This window comes from Rhinolophus hipposideros, assembly GCF_964194185.1.
Source record: "Rhinolophus hipposideros genome assembly, chromosome: 12".
NCBI lineage: Eukaryota > Metazoa > Chordata > Mammalia > Chiroptera > Rhinolophidae > Rhinolophus > Rhinolophus hipposideros.
The window spans coordinates 24,210,858-24,231,989 of record NC_138058.1 but is presented as its reverse complement, the minus strand read 5'-3'; the positions used below and the strand labels follow the sequence as shown (position 1 = coordinate 24,231,989).

The window sequence follows — 21,132 nt, the reverse complement described above, 5'->3', positions numbered from 1 at the left end:
GGACCATTAGTCAAGGTCAGTGGACTGTGACGTTGACAGGGTTTCCTTTCTCATGTCCTTAGCTTTTTACACTTTGGGTAGGAGGTGGGTGGTGAGAACTGGGTATGAGCCCTCTGTAGGTGGAGCTGTGGGAATGCCCGCCCTCACTGGGAACCGATTGGGGCTTTTCTGGCTGAGAGACGTGCCCTGCGTGGTTTGGGCAATGGCCCCAGCGCTGCTGGAGGGGGTGTGTGCGTGTGTGTGCACACGTGTGTGTGGTGTGGTGTGTGTATTAGGGAGTCGGGGCTCTTGCTGTCTGGCTGAGGAGCTGTCTCAGCGTCCTGACCTGCTTCTCGTGCGCTGGCGGCTTTGGAGGCAGCTGCTGCTCCTTGCGCCAGGCCTCAGATGTGGTCGGCTCAATTTCCTCTTGTTGGCCTCCGGCCGGCAGGCAGCCACCGGCTGCTTGAGGCAGGGGCTTCCGTCAGAGTGCTGGCGCCCGCTCCTGGGGCCGCTGCTCCAGGGGCTGGTCGGGGAGCCTGCAGGGCCGGCAGTGGCCCTGCTCCCCCATCCCCACCCTTCCTGCCACGGGTTGCCTTAGGGGAGGACCCAATTTCTGGAGGAGGGGTTTCTGTGTGGGTCGGAGTTGCAGTGCTTTGCTTTGGAGCCCAGCAAGTTACAGAAAACTTTTCATGGGGTGGAATTTCAGGCTCAGTCCCCACCTCAACCAGACTCTGTCTTCCCCTCCCAGAGTGCTGCTCATCTTGTAGAAGTTTTCTTACTATCCGCATATGTGTGATAGATAGTGTGTGTGCGCGTGTGTGTGTTAACACAAACAACTCTAGCAACAGAAATAGCAAGAAGAAAATTCACCCACGAATTCCTCTCCCTGGGGCTCCCTTCCAATATTTGTTCAGAGGCATACATAGTTAGTGCAAAGTTTCAGGTGTGTTGTAGGCACTTTATTCTTAAACGTACCCCTTAAATAAAAATGTAATACCTACAATAAATTCTGGAGACCATGAATAACAAAATATACCCATTCTCTGCCACTGGAGACAAGTACTGTTAACATTTCTGCATATTTCCTCTTGAGGTTGCATGTGTGCATTGTTAATGGAATTGAATTCTTAAATTGGGCGACATTTTGAATCCTGTTTCTTTTTTTCCACTTCAAATAGTATAAACACTTGCTCTGTCATAAAAACCCTCAGCATCTATTTATGAGTAGAAGTATATTCTCAAGTTCCCTTTTTTTCATGTAAGACATTTCCTTCTGTTTTTGTATGTTTTTCTTCTATATCACTTTAGGCAGTTATACATCTATTGATAAAATATTATATATTGTAATTTTCTTATGTATTATATGACACATATACTTGACCTAGTGTTTTATATACAAGCAGACCTTGTTTTATTGTGTTCGGCTTTACTGAGCTTCATAGATGTTGGTGTTTTTCACAAATTGAAAGCAAGACCCTTCCCCAGCAAAAAGATTATGACTCGTCTTATTGTGGTGGTCTGGAACTAAACCGGAAATATCTCCGAGGTGTGCCTGTATGTTACACAGATGAAGCATAATAATAAATACATGTGAACTCCCTACCCACATTAAGAGGTAGAACGTTGAGACCTCACTGAAACTACCTGGGTGTTTTCCCCCACCCTATTCCCCTTTTTCACCTTCAGAGATAACCACTACTTTGACTTTTATATTTCTCATCCCCTTGCTTTTTTAAAAGTTTTTTTTTTTTAAAGATTTTATTGGTGAAGGGGAACAGGACTTTATTGGGGAACAGTGTGTACTTCCAGGCCTTTTTTCCAAGTCAAGTTGTTGTCCTTTCCTTTCAATCTTAGTTGTGGAGGGTGCAGCTCATATTCAAGTGGTTGTCCTTTTAGTCTTAGTTGTGGAGGGTGCAGCTCAGCTCCAGGTCCAGTTGCCGTTTTCTAGTTGCAGGGCACGCAGCCCACCATCCCTTGCGGGAGTCGAACCCGGCAACCTTGTGGTTGAGAGGATGCGCTCCAACCAACTGAGCCATCCGGGAGCTCAGTGGCAGCTCAGCTCAAGGTGCCGTGTTCAATCTTAGTTGCAGGGGGCGCTGCCCACCATCCCTTGTGGGACTGAAGGAATTGAACTGGCAACCTTGTGGTTGAGAGCCCACTGGCCCAAGTGGGACTCGAACCGGCAGCCTTGGGAGTTAGGAGCATGGAGCTCTAACTGCCTAAGCCACTGGGCCGGCCCCTAAAAAAGTTTTAATTACATATGTTTGTGTTCTTATATGATGCATTTAGTCTTGCTTTGAGCTTTTTAGAATTGGTCGACTACATGTAGTCTTTTGAAGCTTGCTTTTCTTTTTTACTGAGTATAGTTTCTGAGATTCATTCGTGTTCCTGTGATTCATTCATTTGCACTGCTGTAAAATATTCCATTGTCCATTCTGTGATTGGTGGACACTTAGAATATTTCTACAATTTGCTTTTTATGCGTCATGCTGCTATGAGCGTTGTGTACACACCTCCTGATGCACGTGTTGCAAAGTTTCTCTAGGAGTGGAATTGCAGAACCATAGGAATAATGCATGTTCAACATTAAAAGATAGCACCACAGACCTTTCCAGAATGGTTGTTCTCTTATGCCTTTTCCTAATGGTGTTTAGAAAAAGTTTCTGCTAAACTTCACCAGCACTTAACATTAAACTTTACCCTTTCCTGGCGCTTGCTGTGTAACTGGTACTGCTATAAGTGCTCTCCATATATTCATTTGTTTAATCCTCATGATAACCCTATGAGGTTAGGTACTGTTTTTAACCCCCAATTTACAGATTATGAAATGAGGCACAGAGAGGTTAACTAACTTGCCCAAGGTCACAGAGGTAGGAAACAGTGGGGGCAAGATTTGAACTAAACATTCTTATCTTAAATTCTGTATACTGGGTATAAAATGGACTATCGCAGTGGTTTTGTCGTGTATTTATCTGATTAATGAAGTTGAGTATTTTTTCATATATTTATTTTCTATTCTCGTTTCATATGCTATCATAACATTTTAAAACCATTCCCCTATTGTTGGGGTGCTTAGGTTACTTGTAATTTTTTGCTAATTAATGCTTCTGGGAAATCTTTGGCACATGTAACCTTTTTATTTCTTCTGTTGTCTTATTTATTTTGTTTTATATTTTCTGAAGTGAGTTTAAGAGTAGTACTTAGTAGTTAAAAATGGCTGTTCTCTTTTGGATTGCTGTGTGATCTTGAGAAAGTGTCTTAACCTTTCTGTGTTATCAATGAAGGTAACTGTCTACCTTGTAGGACTTTGTAATGATTGGAGGAGATAAATGAGTGTGCAGTGATTAGCATGATACTTGGCACATTGTAAACGTGTTCCATCAGAGTTATGTCGAGACTTTTCCTAGTTCCTCCTCTTCTTTTCTTTTTTACCCTGAAACCATATTAATTACTATTGGGTCAGAAGGCATGAACAGTCGCAGTCCTGTGCTTCTGCCAGATATGATGACCTCAGGGAATTTGGCCTCGTTTCAGCTTTTTCCACGAGCATCACCCCAGCCTTTGAGAGATCTGCTCTATCTGTCCATTTTGTAGCAGGAAAATGTTTTATTACTATGTACATAGTAACCACAGGAACCAGCACCTCCCATCACCTCACACAAGAACACCCTCTGCCAACACGCGTCAGTCTTGCGACGTTAGTCCTCAGCCTCCCAGGTTTGCTGTCTGCAGAGTGAGCCTGGATGTGGAGCGTGCAGACACAGGACAAGGCTAGCCAGTGTACACACACGTACACACACTCACATTTACACAAGCAGGCAGATGTACACATCCTCTCAAAGGTTCCCCTGAAAGGTTTTTACGCCACTCACTGCACATTTTTTATCAGTAAGTCCCAGAAGAGGAGAATTGTCTTAGGAGATGAATAATGGTTCACATCTAGCTGTAGCATGCTGTGAATACAACCCCTGTGCTCGTAGAGGGGTGGGGCTGTCTGTTTGGGGAGGAGCAGAAGGAATAGGCTTTGTGTGGGGAACACTGAACTCTAGGATTAGGGAACAGGATGGAGCTGGACAGTCCAACTCCTTGAACAGCGGCTGGAGGGGTGGAGCCGTGGAGCTGGTGGTGCCGGCGGTTGGGAAAACGCTGTGGGACTTACTGGCCAGCTGGGTGGGGAGCAGCCACCACCGTCTTGGAGTCCCCTGAGAATTCATTCTTGGAGATTCCACTGGAGAGAATGCGCCCCACACCGGCCTGCCTCCTGGCCACTGGCCCTTGTGGAGGTTGACTGCAGACTTACTCATGCTGGCTGCACATACCTTCCTGGACCTGTTTCCTCTAAACTGGTGCTGAACTGCTTTTGATGTGTTGCTCCTCTGAGAGTCGGGAGCGACTTGGAAAGCCTGGTGGTATATCTGCTTCTTTCATTGTGTGACGGACCAAATGAGGTATCTGAGGGGTGGGGTTCCGCACCTTTCCAACCTTGCCTTTCTTTCTGCCCTCGTTCCACCTACACTGTGGGGACTCAGTCCCCAAGGTGCAATGTGCTACCTCCTGCCTCCTTTGCTGCACTGTCTGCACAGCTGTTACTGGAGCATTGTCACTTCCAGGTGGGTGTTGGCAGTGGTGGAAGTCACACACTGAGCTGCTTCTAGAACTAACAGCCAAGATGAAGAGAGACAAATACTTTTCCGATTGGTAAAAATCTTGTATTTTTAAACTTCAGAGCACAGGGGCCCAGAGCACTTCATAGTATAGAATTAAAAACTATAAACCCCCATTTAAAAAATTATCTAAAAGAATCTTTATCAGAAATGATGCACATTTTCGTAGACACATCCTTGAAATACTGAGAACAGAATGTTGACAAAAGGCCTTGATAGAAAAATACTCGACAAATGATTGCTTTTGTTTCATAGATCAAAGACATATAATGTGTGTGTGTGGAGGGGTGCCCTTGGGTGGGGAGCACAGGCTATTATTGAATACTGTGGATTCCAGTGCTGTGGAGGGCCAGCTGTGGGGATTTGGGAGCATAAGAAGGAAGCGGGCTGTAGAGCAGGAGGCAGGTGGCACCTCGGGAGTCCTGACCAGGCAGGGTGCAGGGACAGATTCCAGCAGAGGTTTCTAGACCCCCCCAGGGAGCCCTGGCATCTTTGGAAGACGAGCCTTGTGACTGGGGTGGTGGTGCTGTATACACGTGTCGTCTCTTCATGAGGTAGGGTGAGGGCCGGGTCTCTTCTCAGATCTGAGAAGGGCATTTACTCTGCGCGTCTTCTAGTACCAGACCCCTGCTGCCCCCAGATGAGGGGAGTTCACCCCCAGCCAGGGCAAGGCCAACCCTGGGATGGGCCAGAGCCCTCCAGAGATACTGCGTGGCAGGGAAGAGACCTGGTAAGGCTGGGTGTGCGTGTCCCAGTGAGGACAGGGTGGGGTTTTGTACCTGGAAGGTGGCTGTAAGAAGGGCCAGAGGAGATTCCTTTGGTGGACCTCCCTCTGGAGGGCAGGTGGGGGGCAGGCTGTTGAGATCAGCTGTCAGGGTCCTGAGTCCTTTGTGGCAAAGGCATGCCTGACGGCATTGGACGTTTTCCGACCTCTCCTGTGTGTCCACTGCTGGGTGGATCACTAATGCTGCCCAGAGCTGCTCCAGGCCATCCTCTCGAAGTCCAGGGGTGAAGAGGCTTGTACCAACCAGGTCCCTGGAAGAAGGTGCGGCAGAGCTTTTTGAACACACACCGAGCACTCTGCTGGATTCCGAAGGCGTGATGGAGAGCTTGCCGCCTAGGAGCTTACAGTGTGGCTGGTCACACACTCTTAGGAAACATCCCCAACAGACGGTGGTTGTGCCTGCTGACTGTAGCACCTGGTTCGGACCTTGTAGTGGGCAGGGCTGGTCAAGGGGGACTTTATCAGCAAAGGGTGGGCTGTCGTTCCTGTCTCGTCCTCTGCATTTAATCATCTGCCTCCAGAACCTCACGCCATCCCCGTGTCTCTGCTGTTGCCTTACTTCAGGCCCTTATTATCACTGATCTGGACAGTGGCATTGTCTCCCACATGGTCTTCAAGCCACTGACCTTGAACTCTGCAGCCCCGAGCTCTATGGGAATGTGTGAGTGCCCCTCCTGAAACGTCAATCTGCCCTTTTGTGTTCATGCTGTGAGCTACACACCTGCCCCCCCACATTTTATGACCAGGATGTACCCAGCCGCTTACCCTTCCCTAAACAGTTTATCCTTCCCTGGCCAGCCAGCCAGTGATTCTGTGCCTTGTGACTCTGCTAGTCCCTCCATCTGGAATCCCCCCTCCTTCCCCCTCCTCTAAATATTTACCCGTTGTTCGAGCCTCATCCTGAAGGTTACTTTGAGGTGAAACCTTTGTTGACACACACGTTTGCCTGCCCAGAGGGAATGGACCCCACCCCACAGCCTGCCTTCCAGGTCCCTGTTTTGACTGTTTTCATTGCACTAATCTGCTTTAGGGCATTTTTCTGTTTATAGTTCTGTTTCTTGCCTTTTACTTTATAAATGTCTTGATATTCCTGAAATAAACAGTCTGGTATCGTTGGTTAAGAAGCCACCCCAGAATTTAGTGACATAAAACAACAGTCGTTTTATTATGCTCATGGCGTCTGTGGACCCAGAAGCCAGAAAGGACGCAGCATGGGTAGTTTGTCTCTGGTCCTTGATGTTTAGGGCCTCACCTGGGAAGGCTCAAAAGCTAGAGGCAACTCGACAACTGGGCTGGAATCCTTGGAGGGCTCCCTCACTCACACGCTTGGCGGGTGATGCCAGCTGTTGGCTGGGACCTCAGCTGGGAATGTCAGCGGGACACCTACATGTACCCTTTCCACGTGGCCTGGGTTTCCTCACAGCATGGTGGCTGGGCTCCAAGAGTAAGTGTCCCAGGAGAACCAGGCAGAAGCTGTTTCGCCTTGTTTAATCGCGCTTTGAAAGCCATGTAGTGTCCCTTCCATCATTGTCCCAATCCCTCCTGGATTCAAAGGGAAGGAATGCTGATCCGCCTCTCCATGGGAAAAATGCGTGTGGGATAGGGGGCTTGTCGTGGCCATCTTTGGAAAATAAAATCGGTCACACTAGATGTATGCAAATGGCATTCTTAAAATATGAAGGTTGAACGAGGGTGGAATGTGAGGAAGAGTTATGGAGTTGGTGGCTGGGAGTCTTGAGGGAGGGCCACATAGCAACAGCAGAGCTCGTAGGGTGGAGAAAAGACTGTGTGCATGTGTGCACGTTGCACGCGTGTGGATGGTGGTGACAGGTGTTTGGGGGGTGTAGAGTTGCTTAAAGGAGCCACCGTCAGGTTGGACAATTTAAAAAATGTGCACCCACACCAAGGCCGACATCCGGAGAGTAGGAACAGAAAGGGAGGAGACAGAAGAGAGTAGAGAGGCATCTGTGTTTAGAATTGTTTGGATCTGGTGATGGGCTGCGTTGGAAGAACATGGGTGATGTTGGATTGAGGACATTGGTAAGAACAATGGCAGAAACAGATGAGCTGGAGAAGGAGCTGTTGGAGGTAGGGGTAGGGTTTGGTTCTGTTTTAGGGAAGCTGACTCACGTCCCAGAGGCTGGAGTTCACTGGAGGCAGACAAAAGGCAGGCACTGAGGAGCATCTCCGAGTGGCATTTGTTGGATCCCAGAGGGGAGTGACAGTCGAGGGGGAAAGTGTGGAGGGTTTCAGGGCTGGGTCATGTCTGATCTGGGAGTTTGAAAGGGTCGAGGCTAGCATTCATCCTCTTCCTCCACCATTGTCCTGCCTCCCTGCCAATAATCACCAAATAACTGGTTGGTTTTCTTTTCAACTTCTCTGTTGATAAGAGCTTGCTACCTCCTGCTTGTTAGAGGGGCGGGATTTTGTTTGATGCATATTTTAGTGTCTCTCAATATTAAAACTCTTCCCTAAATCGAGCCTAAGTTCTCTCTAAAGCGTTACCTGTTTTCTAATTCCACCTCTTAGGGCCACTCAAAACGAGTCTAATTCTTTTTCCAAACAGCAGAACCTTAGATGTTTAAAGACCTTCTCGAGTTTTCTCTTCTTCAAAACCAAAGGCACCCGTTGCTCTCATGGTTTTGAGCTGTCCTGCTTGCTCTCCTCTGTGCCCCCCTCAGAGGGTACAGCCCCAAAGAGAAGCCTGTGTTTTAGGTAGGGACTGTCTGGACAGAACGGGGTTATCACTACCTGTCACAGGGCCCGTTCTAGTCAGTTCTGTGTATCTAACTGTAGGTGGGGACCCATTAGTAGACTGTGAAGTCAACTTAGAGGGTTGCAGCCTGCAAGAAAGAGAGAGGTGGGGAGGGAGGGATTCATGAGCCTCGTAAGGGGAAATACTATTTGCAAACTTGTCACATATATAAGTATGTAATAGATCATGGCATACAATGTATTTCTTACTATGGATTGTAGTAAAAAAAAGTCTGAAAACACCCTGGGTTGTCAGACCCTTTGAAGCTGCCAAGGCACATCATGTTGAGTGTACCATTGGGTCTTCTACCCCTCCCGAATGCTAAGACATCTTTATGTGACTGCTGCCATCGTCATGTGCTACTTCCGTCTTTAATTTGCACAGATGTGGTTTGGAGCCTAAGGATAGGACCCTACTTACCCTGTTAGATTTTTCTGTTTTTTGCAACGTGCTCACCTTTTGGACTTGGTTCTGTCACTTAACATAGGTTTGTCCCTCCTATTTTCAGCATCTGCCTATTTAGTAAGTGTGCCTTCGCTGTCGTTACTGACAGCTATGTTGAACAGGCCAGTTCTGAGGAGCGAGCCCTGTAGCAGACCACTAAAGCCTTTCCCCCTAGCAGATACGCCCCTCGTACTTTGAGCATGGTCATTCAGCCAGCGCTGAGCCCCCCGAGCCAGCCTGTAATTCTCTGTAGCTGGCCCGCAGAGGGCTCACAGTGGACCTTGCGGAGCTTGAATGTTTACCGCCTGAGTCACAAACCCAAATGCCTACGGGGGCTTGGCAGTAACACAAATGAATGAAGTGATAATTAATTCAGGCGGTTGATAAGTGATCCCTGACCCTTGGCCTTGGTTTCAAGAAGGCAGTGCCGCACGGTGAAGCTGCTGGTGAGCTGGAGCCATTGCCATTGCTCCTTTGTCGTAGACAAAGTTGCCAGGCAGAAGTGTGGATCTTCGAGAAAATCTTGGTTTCATGTGAAATTTAATGTTTTCGCATGGGCAAGACAAACAGATAAAAACCTAACACTGCACAGGTTTCCCCTGCTATCTGAAAGTACTGTGGTCCTATGAAACCTTTTGTAAGCCGAAATGGTGTAAAGTGAAGAAGCAATTACCATTCATTTATACGGAAAAATTTTGGAGTGTTCCCAGATCCAAAAAATAATCTGCCAAATCATACCCAAACGTTACATTAAGTCCAGTTTTACACTAAGCACCCTTCCAAACTCTCTTAGGCTTCTCTGGTGCCTGAGGACACATCTTGCTAACAGATGCACAAAATAAATCTAGATAAAACAGGGTGCTCACACACACAGTTCAGTGTTCCGGGGCTTGACGCTGAGTGTAGTTCTCAGGGACAGAGCTGGAGGCGCCATTCCTGCTACTCACGGTATATGCTGCTCATGGCAGATGCTGGCTCGCAGCAAAACAAACACTGAATGCTAGTCCACTTTTTTTTTCCTCGTAAAAGTGAAAATCCTCTTCAGATTTCTGTCGGTTAGCAAAAGCAGGTACTAATGTCGGTCTTTCATCAAAGGTAAAGGGCAAATGCGATCTTTCAGAAAATGAGATACCTGTATGGGCCAAACAAAACTGATCTGTGGCCCATTTGGCCTGCAGCCCTTGAGTGTGTGTGTGGCCTGTCACCTCCTAGTCCAAGGACCACATGACCCAAAAAAGTAAGACTAGTTGGACGTTGATGGGTTGACCGACTCCTGTGGTTCCTTTGGTTACCCACTCAGGAATGTCACCTGGGGCTGTTCTCACTCACTGTCCTGAAAGTTGGGAATAACGCTTGCCCTTTTCTCACCTGTTGGCACCTTCCCCTGATGACAAGTTTCCTCCAAGATCACCAGCAAGTGTGAAGAATATATCAGTGGGATCCTCTGGCCAGGAAACTGGAATTTAGAGTTTCTTAAAGTCTCCCTGGTTTCACTTCCCTCTTCTTTCTGTCTGCTCTTCCCTTTCTTCTCTTTCTTCTCTTTTTGATCCAAAGAGCATTTTCCTCTCCAGGGAATTCAGAACCACAACAGTGGGCCTTCCTTGTTCTTATTGACACACCGCAAATAACTTTTTAAATCCTTTTCATTATCTTGACCATTTTGGGGAAGCCTCAGCTCGTGTAGCATTAGTCTTTCTGGCATTGTTTTTGTAAATCCATGTTGCTCTCCCACGTGTCTTCTTGGTTATGCAAGCTCCTTCTGGATCTTACACATAAGCATGGAAACAGCACTTCAGAGTTTGTAGCCTTTGCAGATACATGAGTTTAGGTTTCTAAGAAGGAAGGAAAGGAGTGCTGGGTGATCAGCCACATTCCTAGAGGAAAGGTATTTGTTCCTAGTTCAGAAAGATAGTTCTCCATCAGGGAAAGGCTGGCGGCTTCGTGGCCATGGGGGATGGGCGGCCTTTCACTGGACTGAGAATGTGTTACTGCAGTGGCTATGCTAAGGAGGCACAGAGCAGGAAGATTTGGACCTTGTCTTGAAGGAACCACCATCTGCTGGGGGAGGCAGCTGCTTGAGTAATGGCAGTGGCATGTGGTAAGTGCTAACAGAGGCACATACCAGGTGCCACGGGAACCCGCCACAGGTAATTCTGCTAACCAGATCAGGGAGAAGGCTACACTGTAGGAGAGCCAGAGTGACCTCACAGGGGCTGGGAAGGGCATTCCAGGCAATGAGAACTGCATTGGCAAGGTTCAGAAAAGCATGCTGGAAAAGCATGAGGGTTCTTTGTGGCCAGATTTGGGACAGTGACAAGGTTGAGGCAGGAACCACAGGCTGGGGCCTCTGCTCACCTCCCACAGGGCTGAGCCCCAATCCCAGCTTCCCACCACCACTTTGGGGCCCATGATGGTTGACAGCCTGGGGACTAGGATCATTTTGTTATCTGTTTAATACTCTTAGGTTCTACGTGAGGGACTAGTTTGTTTTTTTTAACTTTTTGCTTTGATAGAATTTTAAAACTTACAGAAAAGTTGCAAGAAGAATACCTGGGACTCCCACATACCAAAATCGTTTACATTTTGCCTATTTGCTTTATCATTTTCTGTCTGTATATATATTTTATATATGTATGTACAGTCACACCACATAACATTTAAGTTAACACCCGACTGTATATATGATGGAGGTGTACCACCTAGCCTCAGTGTGCAGTAGGTTGTACCATACAGGTTTGTTTAAGGGGTGTTTGCAGAATGACGAAATTGTCTAATAATACATCTCAGAATGTATCCTTGTCATTCAATGGCATGTAACTAATTTTTCTGAACCATTTGAGGATAAGTTCAAGATGCCAGGTCCCTTTACACCAAATACTTCAGTGTGTGTGTGTGTGTGTGTGTGTGTGTGTGTGTGTGTGTGTGTGTACCCTAAGGACAAGAATATTCTTTTACGTAATCATAGTATAATGAGCGAAGTCAAGAAGATTGAGATTGACATAATATGGTCTCATCCACACCCATACTCAAATTTCATCAGTTGTCACAATGATGTACTTTATAGCTGTTTTTCCCCAGGTCTGACCCATGAGCATACATTTTGCTGTCCTGTTTCCTTAGTATAAGCTGGGAGAGGTGTTTGTCTTCCTTGTCTTTGAAAAAAATGTTTTGCTTTATTTATTTAACTATATTTAAAAACCTTTTCAATTACAGTTGACATACAATATTCTATTAGTTTCAGGTGTGCAACAGAGTGATTAGATATTTATATAACTTGTAAGGTGATCATCTCAATAAATCTAGTACCCCTCTGACACCATACATAGTTATTACAATATTATTGTCTATATTCCTTATGCTATACCCTATATCCCCATGATTGCTTTTTAATAACCAGTTTGTACTTCTTAATCCCTTCCCCATTTTCACCCATGCCCTCAGTCCCCCTCCCATCTGACAACCATCAAAATCTTCTCTGAATCTATGAGTTTGTTTCTGTTTTGTTTGTTCATTTATCTTGTTCTTTAGATTCCACATATAAATGAAATCAAATGGCAGTTGTTTTTCTCTGTATGACCTACTCCACTCAGCACAATACCATCAGTGTTCATCCATGTTGTTGCAGATGGCAAGATTTCATTCTTTTTTATGGCTGAGTAATATTCCGTTGTATATATGTATCACCTCTTCTCTATCCATCCATTGACGGACACCCAGATTGCTTCCATATATTGGCTGTTGTAAACAATTCTGCAGTGAACATATGAGGTGTGATCACAAAATATGGTGAAAATTTAAATTAAAAAAATTATTAAAGTAGAAGACACAGTGCCATTAATCCCTCTCAAAATGCCCTCCTCGCTTCCAACACACTCATTCCATCATTCTTGCCACTATCTGAAGCAGTTCCGGAAGTCCTCTTCGTGACTATATTTAGATGTACTGTTGTGGTTGCCTCAGTGTACTGAATCGATTCAAAATGTTTTCCTTTCATGGTCATTTTTGGTTTGGAGAAGAGCAAGAAGTTGCATGGTGCCAGATCCGGTGAATAAGGTGGATGAGGACACATCGTAATGTTTCTGTTGGGCAGAAATTGCCATATCAGAAGTGATGTGTGACACGGAGCCTTTCTGTTGATATCAACAAATACAGTGCATGCTGCTGCCGAGTGCCATCCAATGGAAAGGCAGGGATCTTCAATATGGGAAACAGTGCGTCGAACCTTAGTAACACTATGTGACAAGTTTCAACTTGTTTGGTGCAGTTGGTTGGGTGTGAACTATGGGTGAGAGAAGGTGTGTTTTAAAGTGTGCTGTAAATCATCCTCCATCATGACAACATACCATGTCACACATCGCTTCTGATATACGGCAATTTCTGTCAAATAAAAACATAGTGTGTCCTTGTCCACCTTATTCACTGGATCTGGCACCGTGTGACTTCTGATTCTTCCCCAAAGTCAAAATGATTCAGAACAGCCATGACAGTGCAACTAAAGACACTCACAAAAGAGGATTTCCAGAACTGCTTGAGAAAGTGGCAAGAACAATGGGATAAGTGTGTTCGAAGTGAGGGGGAGTATTTTGAGGGGGATTAATGGCAATGTGCCTTTTGCTATAATAAATTTTTTTTAATTTAAAAATTCACCATATTGTTTGATTACATGTAATATGAATTCACATGTCCCTTTGAATTAGTGTTTTGCATTTCTTCAGATAAGTACCCAGAAGTGGGATTACTGGGTCCTTCTTTGTCTCTTGTTATAGCCTTTGTTTTAAAGCCTATTTTGTCTGGTATAAGTATTGCTACCCCAGCTTTTGGTTTGTTTCTATCTCTTTTCAATCAGTGTGTCTTTGGATCTGAAGTGAGTTTCTTGTAGGCAGATATACATGGGTCTTGTTTTCTTTCTTTCTTTCTTTTTTAAAACTTGTATTTATTTGAAGTGTGTTTTTCCAGGACCCATCAGGGCCAAGTCAAGTAGTTGTTTCAATCTAGTTGTGGAGGGTGCAGCTCACAGTGCCACATGTGGGGATCAAACCGGCAACCTTGTTGTTAAGAGCACCCTATTCTAACCAACTGAGCTAACCAGCTGCCCCCCTGGGTCTTCTTATCCATTCAGCCATACTATGTCTTTTTTTTTTTTTTTTTTTAAGATTTTATTGGGGAAGGGGAACAGGACTTTATTGGGGAACAGTGTGTACTTTCAGGACTTTTTTTCCAAGTCAAGTTGTTGTCCTGTCAATCTTAGTTGTGGAGGGCACAGCTCAGCTCCAGGTCCAGTTGCCATTGCTAGTTGCAGGGGGCACAGCCCACCATCCCTTGCGGGAGTCCAGCAACCTTGTGGTTGAGAGGATGCGCTCCAACCAACTGAGCCATCCAGGAGCTCAGCCGCAGCTCAGCTCAAGGTGCCGTGTTCAATCTTAGTTGCAGGGGGCGCTGCCCACCATCCCTTGCGGGATCGAGGAATTGAACCAGCAACCTTGTGGTTGAGAGCCCACTGGCCCATGTGGGAATCAAATCGGCAGCCTTCGGAGTTAGGAGCACGGAGCTCTAACCGCCTGAGCCACTGGGCCGGCCCCATACTATGTCTTTTGATTGGAGCATTTAACCAGTCTATATTGAAAGAAATTGTTGTAGTTATTTACATCGAAAGAAATAAAAATGTAGTTATTGCCATTTTATTCATATTTTTTTATCTTTTTTTTCTTCTTCTTAAAGAAGTCCCTTTATTTCTTGTAATACTGGTTTGGTGGTGATGTATTCCTTTAGGTTTTTCTTGTCTTGTATGCTCTTTATCTGTCTTTTGATGCTAAATGATTAGCCTTCCTGGGTAGACTAATCTTGGTTGTAGGTCCTTACTTTTCATCAATTTGAATATTTCCTGCCAATCCCTTCTGGCCTGCAAAGTTTCTATTTGATAAATCACCTGACAGTCCATGGGAGCTCCCTTGTAGATAACTAACTGCTTTTCTTTTGCTGTTTTTAAGATTCTCTTTTTGTCTTTGTCTTTAACTTTGGCGTTTAAATTATAATGTGTCTTGGTGTGGGCCTGTTTGGGTTTATCTTGTTTGGACCTCTATTTTCCTGGGCTTGTATGTCTTATTTCCTTTGCCAGGTTAGGGGAAGGTTTCTGTCATTATTTCTTCATGAGGTTTTCAATTCCTTGCTCTCTCTCTTCTCCTTCTGGTACCCCAATAATGTGAATGTTGGTACTCTTGTCCCAGAGGCCCCTTAAACGGTCCTCATTTTTTTGGATTCTTTTTTCTTTTTGCTCTTCATCTTGGGTGTTTTCTGCTACCTCATCTCCTAAATTACTGATTCAAAACTCTGCTTCATCTACTCTACTGTTGATTCCCTCTAATCTATTGTTTATTTCAGTTGCTGTATTCTTCATTTCTGACTGGCTCTTGTTTATGTTTTCTATCTCCATTTTTATGTTTCCTATCTTTGTTGAAGTTCTCCCTGAGATCATTGAGCATCCTCATAACCAGTGTTTTGAACTCTGCATCTGGTAGGTTGCTTGTCTCCATTTTGTTTAGTTCCTTTTCTGGAGCTTTGTTCTGTTCTCTCACTTGACACATGTTTCTTTGTCTCCCCATTTTGGCTGCCTCCCTCTCTTTGTTTTTAGGTATTAGATAGAACTGCTTTGACTCCCAGTCTTTAGAGTGTCCTTATATAGTAGGTGACCTGTGGGGCCAGTAGAGCAGTCTTCCTGGTCACCTGAGCCAGGTGTACTAGGTGGTCCCTTGTGTGGGTTGTGTGTGCTCTCCTGTTGTAGTTGAGCCTTGGTTGCTGTTTGCATGTCAGTGGGAGGGATTGACCCTTGGGCTGATTGGTTGTGAAGATTGGCCATGATTGTAGTGGAAGAGCTGTTGTGCAGAGGCTGACCCTATGGAGTAGGATTTGCTTTAGCAGGGCCCTGGTGCCTGCTCAGTCTGCCCTTTGGGTGTGTCATCCACAAAGGCAGCCTGATGGTGCTCCAGGGTGCTGATCCCAGGGCCTCCAGGGATGGGCCCCACCACATGCCAAGTTCAGCCACAGCTTGTACCCTGCCTGGGGCCACTTGGTATGATTTACAAAGCCATCCACAGATGTCCACCACCAGGGCTGAGCTTGGAGGTGTCTGGGAGAGGCTGAGGTGTGAACTGAGACCTTCTGCTACTGATGCTGGGCTTGGGGCTTCTTAACAAGTACAGGGCACACCAAGGCCAGATGCTGCTTGTTTGTGGTTTGTGAACCTTTGAGAGGTTTTGGGAAATTCCACAGCATGAGCCAAGTCAGGTCATTTTTATGGAAAAGCCACTGGAAGAGGCTTGGGTGGGCCCAAAAGTTAGGTGGGACAAGATCTCAGGGAATCACCAGGGTGGGGTAAACAGTGTTAGCCAGGTTGATGGAAACTCAGTCTGCATGTTGGGAGTGGGGAGGGCTCAACAGAGGAACAGTGGCTTCTGTCAGCACTTCTGTTTGGGAGAAAGTTGCCCCTCTGGTCCTTACCCTGAAACCACACAATTCAGTTCCTCCCTGTCTGTCTCTGACATCTTTGGAGTTGCTGCTGCAGCACTGGAGCTCAGAGTGAGTGAGGTCATCAGCAAGTAAGTCCGTGCACAGGCCCTTTAAGACGAAGGCCTGGAACTTCAGCAGCCTTCTATCTCCCTCACCCATAATCTCCACTGGTTTTCACAGCCAGAAGTTGTGGGGACTTCTCTTCTGGAATCCTGGGCTGAGGAGCCTGTTGTGGGTCTGGGACCCCTTGCTCCTTAGGGGGACTTCCACAACTGAGATATCCCTCCTGATGTTTAACTGCCACACGTGGGTGTGGGACCAGTCCTTCTTCAACTGTGCCCCTCTTACCAGTCTCTAGATGGCTTCTTTTTTTTAATTTTTTTTTTTTTAAGTTGGGGAATATTGGGGAACGGTGTGTTTTTTTCAGGGCCCATCAGCTCCAAGTCAAGTTGTTGTCCCTTCAGTCTACTTGTGGAGGGCGCAGCTCAGGTCCAAGTCCAGTCACCATTTTCAATCTTAGTTACAGGGGCCGCGGCTCACCATCCCATGTGGGAATAGAACCGGCAACCCTGTTGTTAAGAGCTCGCGCTCTCACCAACTGAGCCATCCGGCCGTCCTACATGGCTTCTTTTATATGTTCCTAGTTATAGGACTTCTGTTCAGCTAGACTTCAGGTGATTCTCAGTAATTGTTCTGTAGTTTAATTGTAATTTTGATGTGGTCCTGAGAGGATGCAAGCACAGTGGTTACCTACTCCGCCGTTTGGCCAGTTGCCTTTGAATTTTTTGAAGAGAGCAATCCAAGTGCTTTCCGGCATGTCCTTCAATTTGGGTTTATCTGCTGTTTCCTCATCATTAGGTTCAGGTGTATGTTTTGGCTGGACTTCTGTGTGACTGATGATATATTCTTCTTGTATCATATCAAGAGGCACACGATGTTGGTTTGTCCCGACATTGATGGTGATGATAACTGATCATTTGGTAAAGGACGTGTGTGCCAGATTTCTCCACCCTGAAGTTATTATTGTAATTAGGTAACTTTGGAGGACACATTTTGGGACCATGTATCTGTATATCCTGTGCCTGGCAAGCTTTCACCTACTAGTTGTAGCATCTACTGATGACTTCTATATATGTCATTTCTTTTCATGTATATATATATAATTGGCATTCTACAATAAGGAAGAGCTTTCCTTTCTAGAGGGATGAATCTTGAATACTCAATTCTGCATCTTTGCATTAGCTTTCAACTTGCTAGACTGGGCCCCCTGGTCCCCTTCCTCTTGTGCCCTCCCCTGCTCTGTGCTTTGGTGGATGTCAGCTGTGTAATGGTGCTTCCGGGGCTTAGGGAGAGGCCTGGATCTTCTTCCAAGCAGTAACCGGCTTGTCATAGGCATGACTGGCTCAGCATGGGGCTAAACAGATGCTGTATCAAATCATCAGTGTTTCCCTCAGGCCTGGGGCTGGGAGTGGGAATGTCCTCTTGTCCCAGACTCTGAACTCAGCCTGGGTTTAAGTGAAGACAGTAACAGACACAGAAAAGAAATGTGGGTTCCTTTCCACTGAGAAGCTATAGCTGACCCTTTGTCTCAGCTGAATTTGTTAATCAAAGCTGCTCATTCCTTACACATACTTCACACTTAGGGCACTTTGTTACCTGGTGTACTCGGGTAGCTTTCTTTTCCCCTTGACAAAAAAACAAAATCGGTGTGGGCCTGGTGGCCCCTTGGTCATTGCGAGTGATAGGCCTTCTGTGCATCTTTAACAAATACTTAGTTTCAGGGGAGTCTCATCAGTGTGCCGGATCTGAGGCTCTAAAACTTACGCGCATCATTGAGAATTAGGGGCTCTTAAAGATCTGCCTTCCATTTCTGCCAGTACAGCTAGCTGAGAAAGGAGATGTGGGAAGGTGAGCTGAGGTTCAAGCTATCAGAAACAGAGAGGGTTTACAAGAAAAGCAGGCTTCAGGGTAGGACAAGCTTTTCAAATACTATGGCTCATCTTTTTCCTTATTTTTTTTTTCTCTCTCTCTTTCTTTCTCTCTTCAGACAGGCTCAGAGCTCAGCCCAGTTGATGGACCTGTTCCAGGTCAGATGGACTCAGGGCCAGTGTACCATGGGGACTCAAGGCAGCTAAGCGCCTCAGGGGCGCCGGTCAATGGTGCTAGAGAACCCGCTGGACCCAGCCTGCTGGGGGCTGGGGGTCCTTGGCGAGTAGACCAGAAGCCCGACTGGGACGCTACCCCAGGCCCAGCCCACACTGCTCGCCTGGAAGATGCCCACGATCTGGTGGCCTTTTCGGCTGTGGCCGAAGCTGTATCCTCTTATGGGGCCCTTAGCACCCGGCTCTATGAAACCTTCAACCGTGAGATGAGTCGCGAGGCTGGGAACAACAGCAGGGGACCCGGGTCAGGGCCCGAGAGCTGCTCTGCTGGCAGTGAAGACCTTGACACGCTGCAGACAGCCCTGGCCCTCGCTCGGCATGGCATGAAACCACCCAACTGCAACTGCGATGGCCCAGAATGCCCTGACTACCTCGAGTGGCTGGAGGGGAAGATCAAGTCTGTGGTCGTGGAGGGAGGGGAGCAGCGGGCCAGGCTCCCAGGGACTCTGCCTCCAGGTGAGGCTGGCCTCCCAGCACCAAGCACGAGGCCACGCCTCAGCTCCGAGGCCCCCCAGGTACCTCCCCCAGAGGGTCTGCCTCTGTCGCAGAGTGCCCTGAGTATCGCCAAGGAGAAAAACATCAGCCTGCAGACCGCCATCGCCATTGAAGCCCTCACACAGCTCTCCTCTGCCCTCCCCCAGCCTTCTCACTCCACCTCCCAGGCTTCTTGCCCCCTTCCTGAGGCCTTGTCCCCTCCCGCCCCTTTCAGATCTCCCCAGTCCTACCTCCGGGCCCCCTCGTGGCCTGTGGTCCCTGCTGAAGAGCACTCATCCTTTGCTCCTGAGAGCCCTGCCTTCCCTCCAGCAACTCCTAGAACAGAGTTTCCTGAATCATGGGGCACTGACACCCGACCAGCAACACCCCGGAGCTCTTGGCCCATGCCCCGCCCAAGCCCGGACCCCATGGCTGAACTGGAGCAGTTGTTGGGCAGTGCCAGTGATTACATCCAGTCAGTATTCAAGCGACCCGAGGCCCTGCCCACCAAGCCCAAGATCAAGGTTGAGGTGCCCTCTTCCTCCCCAGCCCCAGCTCCATCCCCATCCCCCATTCTCCAGAGGGAGGCTCCTACACCATCCTCTGAGCCTGACACCCACCAGAAGGCCCAGACCGCCCTGCAGCAGCACCTCCACCATAAGCGCAGTCTCTTCCTGGACCAGGCCCACGATGCCTCCTTTCCTGCTGCCGTGGAACCTCCTGCTCCCAGCTGGTGGGCACCATCAAGCTCGCCTGTGCCACGGCCTCCAGACAGACTGCCCAAGGAGAAGAAAAAGAAGCCCCTGACACCAGTTGGAGGTCCCCTGGGAACTGAGAAAGTTGCTCCTGGGATCAAGCCCAGTGTCCGGAAGCCCATTCAGATCAAGAAGTCCAGGCCGCGGGAAGCACAGCCTCTCTTCCCGCCTGTGAGGCAAATCGTCCTGGAAGGGCTGAGGTCCCCAGCCTCTGAGGATACGCAGGCACATCCACCTCTCCCTGTCCCCGCCTCACAGGGCTCTGCTGTTCCCCTGCCCCCAGAACCTTCTCTTGCGCTATTTGCACCTAGTCCCTCCGGGGACAGCCTGCTGCCCCCTACTCAGGAAATGAGGTCCCCCAGCCCCATGGCAACCCTGCAGCCAGGCTCCACTGGCCCTCTTCCCCCCGCCGATGACAAGCTGGAAGAGCTCATTCGGCAGTTTGAGGCTGAATTTGGGGATAGCTTTGGGCTTCCCGGCCCCCCGTCTGTTCCCATTCAGGATCCCGAGAACCAGCCAACGTGTCTCCCAGCCCCCGAGAGCCCTTTTGCCACCCGCTCCCCCAAGCAAATCAAGATCGAATCTTCCGGGGCGGTGACTGTGCTCTCAACCACCTGCTTCCATTCAGAAGAGGGGGGCCAGGAGGCCACACCCACCAAGGCCGAGCATCCACTCACACCCACGCTCAGCGGCTTCCTGGAGTCCCCTCTTAAGTACCTGGACACACCCACCAAGAGTCTGCTGGACACACCTGCCAAGAGAGCCCAGGCCGAGTTCCCCACCTGCGACTGCGTTGGTAATTCCTCCTGGGTGTTGGGGAAGGGCAAAGGGATGTGGTCTGGCAGGCTTGGGTTTCTAGGCTCTCTTTCATCTGGCAGTTATTGCGTGCCAGCTACCACTCGGGGGTTTGGGGCCCCAGAAACGAGCTCACAGGCCAGAGGAAAAGACATTTAGGGGAGCTGATGCTGATGCCATGTGGTACATGGCATGTCAGTGGAGGTGGGCACAGGTGCTTTGTTGCACAGATTGAGGTGATGGCATCTTAGAGGCCTTCCTGTGGGAGGTGGTGCTTGTCCTGAGGTTTGAGCTTGGTGGCTGTGAGACGGTGGGGCTTATTTGGACTGTTCTTGGTCTGGGGGGAACAGAAAGGGAGGGGTTTTGTGGGGATGAACAAAAGGTGGCCTGAGAGGCATGCAGGGATCAAGTCTTGCAGAGCCCAGCGAGCCGAGATTGGGAGTTTGACTTGATCTCATAGGTCATAGGTGCGCCTGGGGCTTTGAAGGCGAGTAATGACCTGTCACCTTGTGCTTCTGAAAGCGTATACTGGCCTGTGGTGGAGAGGCAAGATGGGTGGGGAGAGCGGTAAGAAAGGTGTCTTGAGCCACACAAGAAATCACAAGGGTCTGGACTGAAAGGGTGGGTGGGTGAGAGGCGCAGAGTGAGTGGGTTTGAGGGCCTCTGAGGAAGAGGGTGTGTGGGGATGAGGACAGCTTATCCCTGCCTTGGTGGTGGGGACACTGAGTGCACAGACTGGGAGGAGGCGTGATGAGGTCTGTTTGGACAAGCTGAGATTGGAGGGGCCGAGAAACTGGACATCGGGGTTAGGGCTTTG

General features: G+C 48.0%; 1 protein-coding gene across 2 annotated transcripts in view; it reads left to right on the top strand.

The window, feature by feature from the left end:
* TET3 (tet methylcytosine dioxygenase 3) overlaps positions 1 to 21,132 on the top strand; it is a 109,972-nt gene that overhangs the window by 37,856 nt on the left and 50,984 nt on the right. For both annotated transcript variants that reach the window (XM_081068187.1, XM_081068188.1), the window contains exon 3: positions 18,177 to 20,316. In XM_081068187.1, coding sequence (XP_080924313.1) covers positions 18,177 to 20,316 — 2,140 coding nt within the window. The remainder of the gene's footprint in view (positions 1 to 18,176; positions 20,317 to 21,132) is intronic.